Here is an 18,393-nt window from a genome sequence, read left to right on the forward strand (position 1 = left end):
CAAGTGCAAAGCCATTTGAAAGCATAAAGAAATTAAATTATACAGACACATGAATTACAGAGAACACAGAATGTGCCACAAGAGTCAAATCCCCCCCCAAAAAAGATAAAGGGCAACAATCTATAATTACATGTAATGTAATGGGGCTTCAGTAGACAAGGGAATAATTGTCATGGTAACATTGTAATTAAACAGTAGCTGACACCATGCAAACAGTGCAGTGGACTGGAATTTCTTGGTCTCTTGGGGGGGGGGGGGGGGGGGGGGGGGGATTAAAAAAAAACATGTATTATTAGCTGGTGCATCAGGGATCATATTTACTGTGTCATTTTACCTTTCAGAACCATTACGCACACAAGCACAGTTTGCAACGAGTCATGAAAATTGCGGCCACGATCAGACAGAATCCTTTCAGCAAAGAACACCTTTCAGGAACAAAATTTCCTCTTCATAATAAATAGAGGCCTTTGCTTATATGTCACTTACCTAGTCCATGGCAGCTTTGAATCTGCACCTCTCAAGCAAGACCCCTTTCACACCGAGGCGCTTTGCAGGCAATACAGGACAAAAAAAAAAAACACGCCAGTGTGAAAGACCGAGTGCTTTCACACTGAAGCAGTGCGCTGGTAGGACGTCATAAAAAGTCGTAGCGTATTGGGAGGACACATTTTTTGTGGGGGGGGGGGGGGCATCTTCCCCCCTGACACACATAGAGCAGCGCACCAATTTTTTGTTTTGGGTGTAAAACTGCTTGGAGATATTTTCTGGTGGCGACTCCATTGGGGAAATCTAACCACCTACTGTCCCATACATTAAGGGTTTGGTTGTCACCAGGACAGGAAGAGAGAGAAACAATTAGAACACCCTCAGAAAGTTCAACTCTACCCCAGACTTAACTTGTTATAGACGAGATCAATGTATCAGTATGTACCTCTGTTACTGGTCAGACTGAGAGGTAAAGAGACAAAATGTGACTGTAGTATTATGCAATGCCTACTTGTCTACCCAAACAGTACAGAATGACAGACAAATCTGATTAAACTCACACTGGAAGGGACGACCGTCTTCCCCTGTTAGATTTCTTCCCAATGACCGGAGTGCCAAAATGTTCAGGATTGGTTAGCGGAAGCTGGTCTAAAGTCTATTCAACAAAAGATGCAGAAATGTCAACAAACTTTTCCATTAAAATTATTTGTGAACACACTTCTTCAAAAGGGCATTGTATTACCGCATATATAGAATTGCATGTCTCAAAACACGTTATTTTTTTAATTCAACCTTTGTTTTATTCTTGTATTGTGTCAAAGCCTCTCCTGTCCCTCTAACTGTAGCGGGGGGGGGGGGGTTATGTGTTTGTTTAGAAGGGACAGACAAAGTGGAAAAGTCTCCTGTCAACATTGGACATACACACAGAAGTGACTTTGCTTTCAAAGCTGAAACTGGTACACACAGACAGGAAGTACCTCCACCACATGTCAGAGAAGCCCATTCGCCCACCAACTGTGCGCGATGTAAGTCACACTTACCCCCTTACTAAACGAATAGTAGCTTGGAGGGGTGTGGCCGCACAACTGACCATGGGAGATACAGGCACACCATGCGTCGGCACGCTGTCCTGCACTCTGTGCTTGCCAAGTTCAATTTGAAGCAGGGACTTGGGGAAACTGGCAGGATCAGAAGGGTTTTTAAAGAGATAGAATGAAAAATAAAAAATGCTATATTGGAAATAAACAAAAAACATACATGTGTTTTACCACAGATTTATTAAATCTTACTTTGTGGAGTAACATACATTTTAACAAACTAAAGCGGAAGAAAAGAAGATCATTAGCATTACCTCACTCTCTGCAAAGTGCCTCTCCCCCTTCAAACATAAAGATGTCCGTCTTAATGTCCTTTCGTCGCCATCATCAAAAACTGCAAAACAATACAATATGTTAAGGGATTATTTATCTGTGCAGGTTGGCATTTGTGCTGGATGGGCTTTAGAAGGTGTCACTGTTTGAAGGGGCACCATTTACCGGTGTTCTTTTTAACTTTCTTTGAAATGCCATTTCACTCATTAATTACTATGCACCCCAACTAAGCTGCAGTGCATACAAAAGGTGTGATTGAGCTGAAAAATGCATATATCTTGCAGATTGCAACACCACAACACTCCACACCTGTTCCCTGTGTTAGAATGTGAACAGGTCACGTGGCCTGCGCCATCTGAGGGTTCATATGGCGATTGGTTGAAACATATGTACGTATGACCTTTCAAAAAAGTCTGTTTAAGCAGTTGAGCAGGGCAAAACAAACTATGAAAACTAGAACGTGAACAGAGCCCAGCATGCCACTATGGAGACTGGCAGTTAAAACAAGCTTCCTACATTACTGCACACTGACAGTGACCCCATACAGGTAAAGGTAAACAATGAATATTTAATTATGAAAATACACCTAGCAAATCACACAGAAGCCTTTACATTGAGGCTTCTTTAGCAACTCAGGATTTATGTGGATGAAAGTTGCGCCAAATGGTGCAGGTTTTTTTTTTCCTCTTCTCTTTTTAGAGATCTGATCATAGCCCAATTGCAATATTAGTCCTGGTTCACACCTGCGTGGCATTGAAATCGTGCTACTTCATCACACTTTCTAGTCGGAATGAAAATCGGTAAAGGCGGAAACCTTTTTTTCATAATCGCTACAACACAAGTCGCATTGATATTAACAATTCAATTGCTGGCAATGGGGTGTGAATTGTCATGTCGCACCGGTGTGAACAGGGGCTTAGTCTGTAGAATAAAGCCAGGATAATGTACACCAATATGTTGGCACACCTATGCTAAATGTCAGATTGGGGTGGAAAAAATAATAGTTCAAGAAGCCAAAAACAACAGTTTTCACATCAGGGCCTAGATTGAAATTTTGCTGTCACATTCCTCCTATGTAATAATTTTAGGTTTGTGAAATGTTCAGGATGCAGCTAACGTATTTTTCAAACCAATGTAATAAAACCTGAGTCATTATAAGATAAACTGAGGACACCAATTTTGTGGTTTTTGAAGCACATACTGTATTATGAAAGTTTAGTAAAGCGCAATGATGTTTCTGTAAGACAGATAACCAGTCTTGCTTTTCAGATATTCAACATAGCAATGATACTCACCAACAGTGTACCAGCTGGCATCTGTCAGCTTACTTATAGTTGCTTCCTGCTGAGATCCATCAGGTGCTTTCATTTCCACTGTAGCTCCAACCTATACAGAGAAGTTCACATTAACATGAGAGACTTTCGAAACTGTCACAATCACAATGGGCCTTATTTATCAAGCTTTTTATGGGTAAGTATACTCACCCTTCTAGGTTCTGTTGTGCTCCTCCAGCAGTTCTGCCAGGGCATATATTTACCTGTATTATTGCAAGTGCATGGAGGCACAGTAAGTGCACTTTACCTTAAAGTTAAATGCTTTTTTTTTTGTCCAGGGGATCATTCAAAAGTAGCTTTACCTCCCTTGTCATTTTGCTCCCATAGACTCCCTCCCAGCTGTACAACCAGTCAACCAAAGCTGCTTCTCTTCGCCTCTCTATGGGTTGCAGGCACTCTGACGTCACTGTGTATAATGCAGAACTAGCATCCTTGCATGCAAGTGAGGTCACTGAGGTCCCCCCCATAACTGGAAGAGTCACAGAAAAGGGGAGCACCAGCTGCAAAGGGTAGCTTAGGAAAAGTTAGGTAGAATTTCTGAAAATGTTCACCTAGACAAAAGGGAGCATTTAACTCTTGCAGCGTGAAAGGAGCCCCACAGCAAGGGTTACTTTGGATTTTCCCTAGAGTTCAGCATAAGTCCCCTTTCACACTGAGGAGTATTTCAGGCAGTTTAGCGCTAAAAATAGCACCTAAATACCACCTGAAAAATGCCTCCCCTGCAGTCTCAGTGTGAACGCCCGAGTGCTTTCACACTGTGGCGATGCGCTGGCGGGACCGCTCCAAAAGTCCTGCCAGCACCATCTTTGGAGCAGTGAGAGGAGCGATTTACCGCTCCTTCCATTGGTAATTGGTTTCCCATTGTTTTCAATGGGGAAACCACGGTAATACCGCCGGCAATGCGCCTCTGCATAACCCTTTTTTCGGCCGCTAGCGGGGGTTAAAAACCACACCGCTAGCGGCCAAATACTGCCATCGAACCTCCCGCCCAGTGTGAAAGGGACCTTAGCAAACAACTAAAAAGTGTGGCAGATATACAAATTAGCAGGACTCCTACGGACTGTCGGCAAAAGCTGCAGTGTTAATTTTGGCAGCAAATTTCAATTTAGTTTTAGTCTTAGGACTAAAATTACAGTTTTAGTCTCATTTTAGTCTTCTGCAATTATTTTAGTCAACTTAAATCTAATGAGTGTAAATTAAATTGTAATGCATTAGTTAACATTTCTCTACCATTTCCAAACTCATTATATACTGCTGGAGTGAAAAATCTAATATGGTATCATTTATGGTATTGAGATATGAACATTACAGACCAGTGTTCATTTTAAAGTCAAATTTCAATTTAGTTTTAGTCATCTCGATTGTTTTAGTCAACTAAAATGTATTAGTCCACTAAATTAGCACTGGTAAGCTCTCTGCTCGTACCTTGTACAGGCAGGCAGTACCACACTGACAGGAAGAATCAATTAACTACCAGAACGCTCAACAGCACCATGGTAGTAAATTGGGTACTACAAGCCAACAGCCGCAAAAGCTGCCGGTAGCTGAAGTTTTCACACTCCCAGAACACTGAATAAATTATGCAGCCAAAAGCAAACCTGCATGGACACTTAAAAATTGTGACAACAAGCAGGAGATCTGGGGGGGGGGGCGTAGGGGCTGGTGCATGTAACATGTTACAAAAGGTGAACTGAGCAAAAAGTACATACCCGTAAAGGACCTTTAACCTGGTCATCCTGAACTAGCTGGATAGAGTGATCTTGTTTCAAGGTAACCTAAAGTATAAAAAGAAAGTAGAGACAATTAAATGAGACACATGCACTTTACGGACCATGTACGTAAACTAAAAAAGTTTTAATAAACAGCAAAGCACAAAGCATCTGAAGGTTTTGAAATAGAAAAGGTTTCCGTTACTGTAAATCTCTGAATGTGGTGACAAACGCTTCCAAACATTGGCAATATTTTATATGGCACTGTAGGGAAGCCCAACAAGACCCAATTGTCTCAAGTGATGGCGAGTCTATGATGGATTATACTTATGCTTTATGAGTCACAGCTAGTTAGAGCGGTTCTGATCTGCTGGCATAATAATTCTGGTCTATTCTTGTATGCATCAGAAGTCCACTGCCGTCAATGCACTTATTTAAAAACTTAATATGAACACATCCCACTATAAAATGACGTTCGCAAATATCTCTATAGGTGCAAAAAAATTAAAATAAATGAGCCAACAGGGTATTGGCAATTGAGAACCCATCTTCTAATGGTAGTGACTTTAGAGAAATGCTAGCTGACCAAACACCTAAAATATGTTTTTTTTACCTCAATGCATTACCTGCATTGGGTGGGTGGGGATAGATGCTTTCTATGGTGGTGAACCAAGAAGAGGAGGGCCTGGAACACCAGCAGGGGGACCCCAGAAGAGGAAGCTCAGGGCCACTTTGTGCAATACCACTGGACAAAGCAGGCAAGCATAACAAATTGTAGAAAAAAGAATTATAATAAACTTCAGCCTTTACAATCACTTTAAATTGTCAAGCTGCTGCACAGGGGCATCTTTAACACTGATCAAAAACGTTTAATTTTTTGCTTTGAACAGAGTAAGGAAGGGTTATCACCCCAAATCCATAATTTTAAACTGTCACGACAACGAGATTAGAGGGTACATTTTTCAAATGGTACATCTGTTGCAGTGACAACTTTGAAGATATTCTTATTGCCCATTAAACAGGAGGGGGAGAGAGTGAGAGAATCTCTATCTATCTTACAAGCGTTTTAACCTTCCTTGCTCTAGATATACTGTAGGAACATTATACTCATTTATTCTATTTAGATTACAAACAATCTGAACTCTGAAAATTAAAAAGGACACTAGACTAAATGGCCTTGTATCAGTAGACATGCATTATACATCCTCTGACATTTTCTCTAATTATCTGACATGTAGGTCATTTGATTAAGGTCTCCCCAGCTAATGCAGAACTACAGATCCCACGAGTCCCTGTTAACCATAAGCAGGATAATAAAAGTAATCTATGCCCAAGCACCTGGAGAAGTACAAACCGCAAAACATCTCAAATAAAATGGTTTACTTAAAGTGGTTGTAAACTGAAAAAAATAAAAGAAACCCTGTAAGACAAAGACATAATAAGCTAGTATGCATCTCATAATAGCTTGTTAGGAAATTACTTACCTTAGATCAGGGGTGCCCAACCAGTGGCCCGGGAGCCCTCCGATGTGGCCCACAACCTACTGCTCTGGGATGGCGGGATGGAAAAGCCCAGATTGTGGGTTTGCTGAGCCACCATCCCAGAGAAAGTGTGTTGTAAATGAAGCCGGCGGTAGAGGAAAAAAGCTGCGGCGCATAGAAGTCTATGGCAAAAGTACAGCTAAGCCACAGGTGCACTGCTCTGCACCCTTGGTGCAGATAAACCACAGCGCGTCAGTGTGAAAGCAGCCTTAGGCTACTTTTGACACGATTGGTCCAACCCAATCAGACCCTCCATTCACCTCTATTGAACCACAGATGTAAACAGACTTATGGCCATTTACACCCACCTACCTCCGTCCCCTTCCATCTGGGCAGATCGAATCGAAGGGCCCATAGAGCAGGCTGTGTCAGCTCTCCATATGCGGAGTGAACTAGGACCGGTCATCCGCCTGTTCCACTCATTGTGGCACGTGACTGGTTACCAAGTCACTTAAGTGGCCCTCGCTCTTCAAAAGATTAGGCACCCCTGCCTTAGATTGGAGCTGTTGCAGCGGTCTCCATACACCACTTTGAATGGCGACATGTTTCCGGGTTCGTGGGCTCCGGCACTGTGAATGGCCAGAGCCACGATGACATCACTCCTGTGCATGCACGCGAGAGCCTCCTGTCATGGCACCGGCCCTGAAGAAACGGCACAAGTGTATATGGTAAATATCTCCTAAACCGTGTAGGTTTAGTAAAAATATTTACAGTACCTACAGGTAAGCCTTATTACCTGTAGGTACAAGTGGTGTAACAGGGTTTACAACCACTTTAATATGGGAGAAAGAGAGAGGACAGACTATCTCCAACTATGGCATGGTTAAAAAGCTATTGATGGGACTTTTTTTTATATTAAAAAGGTAAAGAGCAATGTCGAAAGTACAGTAACCTTCATCAATGGGTCTATTTTTTTTTAACTGCAAGAGCCTTTGACATGGTATCATCCTCTTGCAGCCCCTGTACAGCAGAGCTCAGACTGCAAGAGGAAGACTCGGCAGAAGGAGCCAAATCAGTTGTACTGCAGTGCTCATGTGCCAACAAGGAGCATGCTAATAAAACAAATTAACAATCACAGGCTGGGGGAGGAACAAGACCTAAGTATTACTTATCTGCAGCCAAACAAACAGTATTGTGCCCTGCCAGACAAAAGAGCTGTATACATTTCAGAATTGGGCGAGCAGAAATACAAATCTGTTGGCACTTCAAACAGCTGCCCTATATACATCTCATATGTGTACTTATTTGTATGGAGTTCAACTTTAAAGAAAATATCAGATCACACAGAAGTGATGTCAAGGAAATACAGCGAGATCCGCTCATAACTCTGAGGCACGTGTACAGATCTCTCCACTGGGCTCCATCATATCCAGCTACTCCCATTATATACCAGTTTGCTCAGACAGACCCTAGAAACCCAATTATCTAATTAGCTTCCAAAACTCAAATAAAAGGATAAAAGAATTCTGATATTTTATGTTAACATTTACAAAACATTTAAAAAAATTTCACACACAGCTTACAATTGAAAAGCCGACGCTCAATTACCTCCATCAACTGAAAAATGTTGTGACAGCTAATCACAATAGTAAACACATAATGAGCAGTTTTCATTTAAAAAAATAAAAAAAGGTTAAATGCAAGCGGAGTTCCACCTAAAAATTAAACTTCTGTTTTTCGGAACCCTCCCCCCCTCCGGTGTCACATTTGGCACCTCTCGGGGGGAGGGGGGTGCAGATACCTGTCTAAGACAGGTATTTGCACCCACTTCCGGATATAGACTCCCGTGGGAGTCACGCCACTTCCCGTCTCCCGCGCTGTCTCCTGGGAAACACTCTGGTCCCAGGAGGAAGCGGGGACCAGTGAGGATGGGCCACGCCGCTCGCGCATGCACAGTAGGAAACCGGACAGTGAAGCCGCAACACTTCACTTCCAGATTCCCTCACGAGGATGGCGGCGTGGGGCAGCCGAGAGACGAGCGGTTGCTCGGCCGCTGACATCGCGGGCGCGCTGGACAGGTAAGTGTCCATTTTTTTTTTTTTAAATCTAGCAGTAAAAAATAAATAAAAAAAATCGGGTGGACCTCCGCTTTAAATGCATAGTTATAAACAATTATTGCGAAAACAATACGGTCACCAATCTGTCCCTAATCGCTGCCACACCAGTTATATGATGATGCAACACTGCACTAGTGACAGTATGTAAAACATTTGAAAAACAACTTTTTTTTGTTTTTATTTTCCAAAAAAATTACAACAACTTTAAAAAAAAACTTGCCATCTCTCTTACTAAAGGATGTCTACTTTCCAAAAAGTGGTCATTTGGGGGTTATTTGTACTGTACTGATATTTTTGGGCCTCAGGAAATTAGATCCGTCAGTACAGTAGGGTTAATCAATTTTCAGAATTATACCATAGCTTGTGGCATACATAGAATTAATAAAAACTTAGAATAAGACAGGCAAAGAAATCCATAACCCATTAAAAAATTGTAAATATTAAACATTTTTATTTTATGGGAGCAACATACCTTGACTTTTACCAGGCGTTTCACGGTTTTAATCTTTGCCTCGCAGAAGGCACCCCGGTATTTAGCACTGACATCAGTTCCCACTGTTAGGTAGGCAGGCTCATCGGCTGCCTAAAAAGTAGTAACAGAAAGAGTAATAGTAAGTACAGAAAACAAGTAAAGTTAGCTACAAACCCCTTTTATTCTTAATGAACATCTTATTTGGTGTTACGAATCACAGTTTCATAGAGTGCTAAAGTAACGTTTATTTTTTGTATTAAAACACCACACAGCTTCTATCCTACTGCTCTTAAAAGTTTCCATCTCATGAGAACTTACTTCGCTTTCTATACAGATAGGGGAGAAGAGCAGGTAACCAGTGTTCTAAAGTGCCATGCCAAACAGTACACAGAAAGGTAAGCAAACAGGCGAATGATCTCTAAATTGTCTGTTAACCATCTCCATGCAAAACTATATAAATCATGTATAGCAATAATAATAATAATAATAATAATAATAATAATAATAATAATAATAATATGTACCCTGTCAAAGTTTGTGCCTTGAAAATGACAGAGACTCCAGAAAACTCAGCACTCATCTGACAAGAAGCAAACTAAGCCAATACTAATAAAACAAATAGGCTGGAAAATAAGGCAGCGCAAAGAGCAATGAATGTCTGAGTGGTAACACAAAGACCAATTTTCAGGTGCTGTAGTCACTGAATATACAATACACAGAGGGGAACTAAAATAAAACCTTACTCTTTACATTATTGGTAGTAGTTTGCTTTAGAACTACCTGTGCCTAATGCAAGCAAGCATGTGGGCCAGTTTATGCAACATTACAGACATGGTGAAAAACTCAAGTAGTCACAACTACACCATAAAAAAAAGGCAAGTTTGCCAGTACTCAGAGTGGGACATGCCTGTGCTGGGAAGATGTCATATGTGTACATTGACCAGTGCGGGAAATTCACATCTTTGCCAGCACTCCATGGATCAACAAGCGCCATCCAAAAGTTTTAATATAGAATGTTCACATCACAATAGAGAAAGTGCAATGTGTTGGAGTCGTGTGGGACCCCTTTGCCAGGCATGGGACAATCATAATTAAATGCACATTATTGGCCAGTACACTATGAATCGTCAATTATGTCAAAACCTTTATTGAAGAATGCACCATGTCTTCTGTGATGTGATCAATGTTTCAGAGCTGCACAGGACCCCTTTCTCAGGCTTGTCATCACATGTCAGCACCTTAGTCATGCAGTGACAGAAGAAGTGCTGCAACTCACATTCGAATGGGAGCATGGCAGGAAATCAAAATATCTCAAAGAAAGTAGACAAAAGCATAGACTATAAACAAACTATGCAGATCTGTGGGCAAGTCAAGAAAGGCAGCAAGTGGCGAGGTGCCCACAGAAATCCCCAATATCAATGATCATATGCCTGTGGGCACCATAATATAGACAAACTATGCAGATAACCATAACTAAAAGCAAAAAAGTGTTCACCACAATATGCTGCCTACCCTAAAGCACAAAAAAAAAAAAAAAGTTAGGGGTTGATGCACCTTAATATATTTGCACAAGGGTGCATCATTTTGCATTTATTTATTTTACTATCAACAGCCTTGACATGAAGTCACACACATCTGAATTCGTTTCTCGGTCAAACAATTCATCTAATTTATATTAACATTATACAATAAAGTATTTAGAACGTGTGGCAAGATACTATGTTAAAGTGCAATCGCAAAAAAAAATATACACATCATTTTATATACATATCATTTTTTTTTTCTTTTTTATTTATTATGACTCAACGTTTGGTTTAATATAGAACATTTGATGTGGAACCAGCCCAAGACTATTTTTTTTTTAACCAGATGTAATCAGCTATGGTTGTTTTTGACCATTTATACAAAACAAACAAGACAGCTAAACAACTATCCAGATAAGGGAAAAAAAAGGTGCTTTGACAAAATAGTGTTCCAAAATCAAACTACCAAAAAATTTTCATAGGCTTGATGTTAATCACAATTTCTTAACAAGAAAGCAGCTTATTTCTCAACAAGCATGATGAGGAAATACCAAAATCTAGCCTACACTACTGTATCAAGGGGCGAGTGTAATCACACTGGAACTATGGTGTTCATATTGAAAAAAAAAAGTGCCAGTTGCAAAGCAGCAGACAGGAGTGGCAAAAACTTTTCCTCTCTGTTCACATCACAATAAACAGCAAGACAATTCTTTATAGGCTTGAAATAGAACAGTAAAAAAATTATATCGGGATAATGAAGAGAATCAGATGATCAGTTCTAGTTTAGAAGGGCAATATAGCAAGTTAAAGGGGTTGTAAAGGTAGACTACAGGAGAGTCAGGACGCTCTCTACGTTGCAGAGAAAGGAGCTGTGTGTTAGTGGGCGTCCTGACTCTCCTGTAGTCCAAGGGAGGGGGCGAGCACGACACTCCACACCAGGAAGAAAGCCTCACATTACTGTGTGGAGTTACAGAAGAACAGGAAGTGAGGATTTCTCAGAAGAAATAAGGACATTTAAAAGCAAAATCGAAGGATGAGGTAAGTGAAGGAGGACTGCACTAAAGTAAAAGGGAGCTATTTAGGGGGGGGGGGGGAATTGTACCTTTACAACCCCTTTAAAGTGTGGAGAAACTTGGGATCCAATTCCAGCACAGGAAAAATAAATCAAAATAAAATAAATCATTTTTATTTATTATTTTTTTTAAAAGGTCCCTGCACCTATTTTGTGCAAGTCCAATGCGAGTTCAGGCATACATACCGTTTGGCTGAACTTGCATTGCACAGACATCACATATGATCTGCAGGCACAGCAATGCGGGTGCGAATCACATGCGATGTCTGTGTTCATATGTATGTGAACCCAGGCTCAGTCCCGTGGCTTTCTCCTGCTCCATTCTTCCGTTATCAGCATGATAACTTCTGACAAAAAATTCTCCATCAACTGTGGAAAAAAAAAAAAAAACAGGCTAAAATTTGGATCAAGGTGGGTGCTATAAATAGATTAGCAGAGAGCTGGTCTATTCACAGCACAGCTCTGCATAGTTTCTTCCTTATTCTGCCTATGTGGAGAGGGGGGTGTGGCTTTCCTCCAATCAGCTGTCTCACAATGTATGGCAAGAATCCTCACCCACAGGTGAATCAGGAAGAGAAAATTCTAACAGGACGTGAACTTTCTAAGCAGTATATAAAGCTGAAGACAGCAGATATACATGCAAAAGTTATGTAGGAAGATTTGTTTCATCTCTGGGAATCATCTGAGGCTATTCACTTCACTGGGTATATATGAGGGTTTACATCCACTAACTACCTGACAGTTTGACACTGAAAACTGCTGAAAACACAAAACAGACAATTTCTATGTCTGACCTAAATTTCATCTAAGCCTAGGTATATTGCAAGATAATCAGTCTTTAGATATAATAAAAATACCCAACACACTCATCAGGAGGGAGGGGCCAGGAGCTCCGTGAGGGTCAGAGAAATAGAGGATATGGGCTGTTCTGTGCAAAAGCACTGCACAAAGCAGGCAAGTATAACATTTAAATAAAAAAAACACACAAGGAAAATGAAAGAATTGCACATATTTTTGCATGGAAATTTTTTTCTTTCCCACAGGATCCTGCAAAGCTTTGTACCCATGATAAGTGAATTGTGGGTGCAATGCCAGGCTCCTGCAGACCCTTTCTACAGCTTCCTGCCCATCCTGAGGTATGAGCTTGAGAAAGTGTCATAGTACTACAAGTGTGCTGATCACAGCAATCATGTTCCATTGAGAAACAACAAGTCTGTCTGCTGTAGGGACAGATAAGTGAAGTTCATTCATTCACTTGTTGTTCATTCATTCACAGATTTCGCCAATTTCAAAAGCGACCGTGACTGCTGAAGATTCACTTGCTCATACTGTTTTACATCTAAAACACGGGTGTAATATGTTACACTGTGCAAAAGATAAAGTTAGTCCTTAAAACCAAATAATCTGAAGCAATAACTAAAGGCCATATTTATAGAGCAGTGAATCTGACTTTTACCAAACATTCCTGGCAGGTGAATCTTCCAGGTCAATGTGTTTTAAAGAACAAATGACTGATTTATTACCAGCAAGGAGTTTGGTAAAAGTCACATTTATAGCTTAAAACGTCCCTAAGAAAGCATCTCACTCATAAATATATAGCATTATCAAACACAACATATGAAGTGATCTAGGAGTGCTTCACAAAGGGTCCATGTTAATGTAACATATGTAGAAAGGAAAGCAAATAGTTAAGGCTCTCCCACACAATTCACCCTGACAGTGCCGACAAACTGAAAACAGACGACCAAAATAGAACACAACATTCAATATATAAAAGCTTACAACTCAGAAACCACCTCTTACTCCAGGATATTAAAAGCAAGTATCCTCTCATGTCACTTCTCTTTCCCTGTCCTGTTTGCTACAGCTCAACACTTTTAAGTTTCAGTATCCTGACTTGCTACAAGCTGCTATGTGGCAGAGACTGCAATGGCAGGAGGAAGCTTAAAGACGAGAGAACCCAAAAAACATTTGACTACAAGCACTGAAAGGGGTGCTGAGAGGTAAACACTGGTAGTGCAGGAATAACAAAGAGTGGAAATAGGCCTTGCATGTATGTTAAACGTGATACAAGGACACAAATGAATGAAGAACTGCTTACCTTCATTGTCAGAGGTTATTTGAGGGATTCCAGCTCGAAGACTTCTAGTCACTCCAACTAAAAGAAAACAAAAAGGAGGAACATTTAGACACAACACATACTGCTTTGTTGTAGTTTGTGCACAGATCATCCCAAAACTCATGCAGAATTAAAATACTGTTTACATAGACTGGCCAATAATGGGTAGAACTAAACAAGGGTCAAGATGCCTACTGATCAACCCAACCAAAACCCTGGCTCTCTAGATTCTCAGGTTGGATTTTCCACTTAAGGAATATTCGTTCCTGAAGTGTGGTTGACAGCTGTGCCTAGTTAAGAATGTTTGTAGGAAAGGACAGTGTATATTTAGCAAAATAAAAATAAATAAAAGACTGTGCTAGCACAAACATAACTAATGTTAAATGTCTACAACAACAACCAATCTACTAGGCAGATCTGAGACATAGCTATTTGCACAGCATGCAAAGTCACTCCCAACTTGATGCACTATGAAAGGACTTGCTGCAAGAGACTTCGCAGCATGCTGTAAAATCTCTCCAAGCAGCCCTGTACTCACTAATGCTGTGTCACATGTACAGTTCAACTGTCCCAGGCAATGCACAAAACAGGTGAAGCGACACAACATATTGCAAACCCAAACTGTAGTCCCAAGCACCAGACAGCAGCCAAATCACACATGCATAAGGGCATAAACATGTTCTCACCAACACAAGCTTGACCATGCAGTCCCCCAATGCTAGCATGGATGTGGGGGTGGGCGCAACAACAACCACCAGACAGGAAATTCCACTACACAGCCTGACCAGCCATCAAATGTCTGTGAGCAACCTGAGAAAAGAGAGATTGATCTAGTAAAATGCCCACACACATCCCTGTCATCAACTGTTTGTGAGAACCTCAAGAGCTAGAGAGAGGTAACTGGTGAGGTGCCTACAGATATTCCCATCATCAATATGCACCCTGAGAGAGAGTGTGCGAGAGGAGAGGGGCACCCAGACATCGCTGTCATCAATGACCATGAAATGACTGTGGCCACCTCAAGAAAGGAAGCAAGTGCCCCCGGACATTTCCATCAATGACCATGAAATGACTGTGGGCACCTCAAAAAAGGAAGCAAGAGAAGAGGTGCCCCAAGACATCTCCATCATCAATAATCATCATATGTCTGAACGCTTCAGAAGAGAAGAAAGAAACAAAGTGCCTGCAGAAAACAGCATCATCAAATGTATGGGGAGGCTTCAAGAGAAAGCAAAAGGCAATGCATGCTGTATGTCTTTGATCACCTCAAGACAGAACGAGGTACCCAGAGACATACCCATTCATGTATGTGGGCACCTCAAGTGAGAGCCAGAGACATGTGTGAGGTAAGGCGCCCTCAGACATCAATGATCATGTGTTTGATGGAATCTCCACAGAGTGAGGAGAGAGTAAAGCAAGAGGTGAGGTGCCCACACACATCTCCACCACCAATCACCACAACATGTTTGTGGGCACCTCAAGAAAAGGCAGCAAGAGAAGAGGGGCCCAAAGACATCCACATCATCAATGACCAGTAAATGTCTGCAGGCCACTCGAGAGGAAGCAAAAGGTGAGGTGACCTCAGACATTTCTGCGAGTACCTCAAGAGAAAGGCAGCAGCAGGAAAGGAGCCCACAGACATCTCTGAGCACAGTATGTCTAGTATGTCTGTGGGCACCTCAGGAAAGGCACCCCAGACATCACCAATGACCCGTACCAGATCACTGATCACTACCCTCCACCAATGACCTGTACCAGCACCTCATGCGGTATCATTTGTCTGTTGGCACCTCAAGATTGCAAGCAAAAGGTGAAGTGCCAACAGACATCTCCATCATCCTATGTCGGAGGGCTCCTCAAGAGAAAAGCAGCAGGAGACCAGTCCCCTCACGAAGGGGCCCGATCAGTGACCGGTCCCCTCACGAAGGGGCCCGATCAGTGACCGGTCCCCTCACGAAGGGGCCCGATCAGTGACCGGTCCCCTCACGAAGGACCTGATCAGTGAGCGGTCCCCTCCATGAAGCAGCCAGATCAGTGACCAGTCCCCTCACGAAGGGGCCAGATCAGTGACCAGTCCCCTCACGAAGGGGCCCGATCAGTGACCATTACCCTCACGAAGGGGCCCGATGAGTGACCAGTCCCCTCACGAAGGGGCCCGATGAGTGACCAGTCCCCTCACGAAGGGGCCAGATCAGTGACCAGTCCTCTCACGAAGGGGCCCTTTCAGTGACCAGTCCCCTCACGAAGCGGCCAGATCAGTGACCGGCCTCCTCCATGAAGGACCTGATCAGTGACCGGTCCCCTCCATGAAGGGGCCAGATCAGTGACCGGTCCCCTCCATGAAGGGGCCAGATCAGTGACCAGTCCCCTCCATGAAGGGGCCAGATCAGTGACCAGTCCCCTCCATGAAGGGGCCAGATCAGTGACCAGTCCCCTCCATGAAGGGGCCAGATCAGTGACCAGTCCGCTCCATGAAGGACCCGATCAGTGAGCGGTCCCCTCCATGAAGGACCCGATCAGTGACCGTTCCCCTCCATGAAGGACCCGATCAGTGAGCGGTCCCCTCCATGAAGGGCCCGATCAGTGAGCGGTCCCCTCCATGAAGGGCCCGATCAGTGAGCGGTCCCCTCCATGAAGGACCCGATCAGTGACCGTTCCCCTCCATGAAGGACCCGATCAGTGAGCGGTCCCCTCCATGAAGGGCCCGATCAGTGAGCGGTCCCCTCCATGAAGGGCCCGATCAGTGAGCGGTCCCCTCCATGAAGGACCCGATCAGTGACCGTTCCCCTCCATGAAGGACCCGATCAGTGAGCGGTCCCCTCCATGAAGGGCCCGATCAGTGAGCGGTCCCCTCCATGAAGGGCCCGATCAGTGAGCGGTCCCCTCCATGAAGGGCCCGATCAGTGAGCGGTCCCCTCCATGAAGGGCCCGATCAGTGAGCGGTCCCCTCCATGAAGGGCCCGATCAGTGAGCGGTCCCCTCCATGAAGGGCCCGATCAGTGAGCGGTCCCCTCCATGAAGGGCCCGATCAGTGAGCGGTCCCCTCCATGAAGGGCCCGATCAGTGAGCGGTCCCCTCCATGAAGGGCCCGATCAGTGACCGGTCCCCTCCATGAAGGGCCCGATCAGTGACCGGTCCCCTCCATGAAGGGCCCGATCAGTGACCGGTCCCCTCCATGAAGGACCCGATCAGTGACCGGTCCCCTCCATGAAGGACCCGATCAGTGACCGGTCCCCTCCATGAAGGACCCGATCAGTGACCGGTCCCCTCCATGAAGGACCCGATCAGTGACCGGTCCCCTCCATGAAGGACCCGATCAGTGACCGGTCCCCTCCATGAAGGACCCGATCAGTGACCGGTCCCCTCCATGAAGGACCCGATCAGTGACCGGTCCCCTCCATGAAGGACCTGATCAGTGACCGGTCCCCTCCATGAAGGACCCGATCAGAGACCGGTCCCCTCATGAAGGACCCGATCAGTGACCGGTCCCCTCCATGAAGGGCCTGATCAGAGACCGGTCCCCTCATGAAGGACCTGATCAGTGACCGGTCCCCTCCATGAAGGACCTGATCAGTGACCGGTCCCCTCCATGAAGGACCTGATCAGTGACCGATCCCCTCCATGAAGGGGCCAGATCAGTGACCGGTCCCCTCAGTCTGTTGTCACCTCAGAGAAGAAGCATGAGGTAAGGAGCCCCCAGATGCCTCTACCACCATGATATGTGTGTGGGCCCCTGAAGACAGAAGCAGTGAGGGGGCCCTGAGGACGCAGGTAGAGGTAGGTGGTGAGTGCGCTCGGTGCGGCCTGTGACAGGAGCCGGCGGTGGATCCGGTGAGGTGATCGGTGCGGCCTGTGACAGGAGCCGGAGATGAAGGGCCGTGCGGTCACCTCAGGTTCCGTGTGTCGGTGCGGAGGAGAAGAGAGGGCCCCGGTCAGGCTTTGTTTTCTGTCCGCTCGGTCTGTCAGTCGTTGTCACCGGCCGCACCGTCCTTTGTGGAAGTTGTGCGGTGCCCATACAGGGAGCGGACCCCCTTCTTCCTCCTCCTCCTCCTTCTCCTCAGAGACCACCCTGACAGGGAGAGACACCCCGCTCTACCGACCCCCCACCCGCCTCCCTCCACAGACCTTCTCCTCAGCCGCCTACCCTTCCATTGGCAGCGCCGTCACATCCCTTCAAACTCTGTGCGGAGAAGTCAGCGCTCCGCCAAGCCGGATGCCCCGAGCTTCACCATCCCGCCCCTCCTCCTCTAGCCAGCAAGACTCCCGACCTCCTCAGCTCCCCCCCAGAACGGGCGACATAAGCTGAAAGTTCCACTCACGCACTCGGCTCCTCCAACTCCCCCACTTGCACGGAACTGCAAGCAATAAACGAAATAACAAGCTGTTGAGCAGAAGCAATCCTTCTCGGAAGACCATTGGCTCTACCTCACGCCGTGGTGAGAAGACAAGGAGCCTGATTGGTCAGAAATTGCTAGCGGGCCATTGGCAGCGCAAATGTCAAAATCCTATTGGCCGCCTAAGAGGCAGGTAAGAAAAAGGAGCTTTACTATTGGGTAGATTTTGCTGTAGTGACTGATTGGTGGGGACGGAGCAAAGACAGACCTCTTCTGTGTGTGATTAGACATTGGAGAGCCGGATGGAGTTCAGTGAGTGAGGATTGGCCAGCCGAGATGAGCGATGAATCCTTCCCTCAGCTGTCATTGGCTGCCC

The 18,393-nt window shown here is 44.5% G+C and overlaps 1 protein-coding gene across 6 annotated transcripts in view; it reads right to left on the reverse strand.

Moving 5' to 3' along the window:
* Positions 1 to 18,136, reverse strand: part of ARID4A (AT-rich interaction domain 4A) — a 95,372-nt gene extending 77,236 nt beyond the window's left edge. Inside the window, exons 1-8 of one of the 6 annotated variants that reach the window (XM_040333810.1) lie at positions 18,007 to 18,136; positions 14,370 to 14,493; positions 13,666 to 13,722; positions 8,970 to 9,080; positions 4,900 to 4,965; positions 3,152 to 3,242; positions 1,838 to 1,917; positions 1,047 to 1,141 (exon numbers count right to left, since the gene is read on the reverse strand). In XM_040333810.1, the coding sequence (XP_040189744.1) occupies positions 1,047 to 1,141; positions 1,838 to 1,917; positions 3,152 to 3,242; positions 4,900 to 4,965; positions 8,970 to 9,080; positions 13,666 to 13,671 (449 nt within the window). In that variant the 5' untranslated portion in view covers positions 13,672 to 13,722; positions 14,370 to 14,493; positions 18,007 to 18,136. Of the gene's footprint in view, positions 1 to 1,046; positions 1,142 to 1,837; positions 1,918 to 3,151; positions 3,243 to 4,899; positions 4,966 to 8,969; positions 9,081 to 13,665; positions 13,723 to 14,369; positions 14,494 to 17,827; positions 17,946 to 18,002 lie in introns of those variants that run through there. The other 5 variants (XM_040333808.1, XM_040333809.1, XM_040333813.1 and 2 more) reach the window with 5 other exon arrangements.
* Positions 18,137 to 18,393: the final 257 nt, after the last annotated feature.

The sequence above is a fragment of the Rana temporaria genome, chromosome 13, assembly GCF_905171775.1.
Source record: "Rana temporaria chromosome 13, aRanTem1.1, whole genome shotgun sequence".
In the NCBI taxonomy this organism is placed as follows: Eukaryota; Metazoa; Chordata; class Amphibia; order Anura; family Ranidae; genus Rana; species Rana temporaria.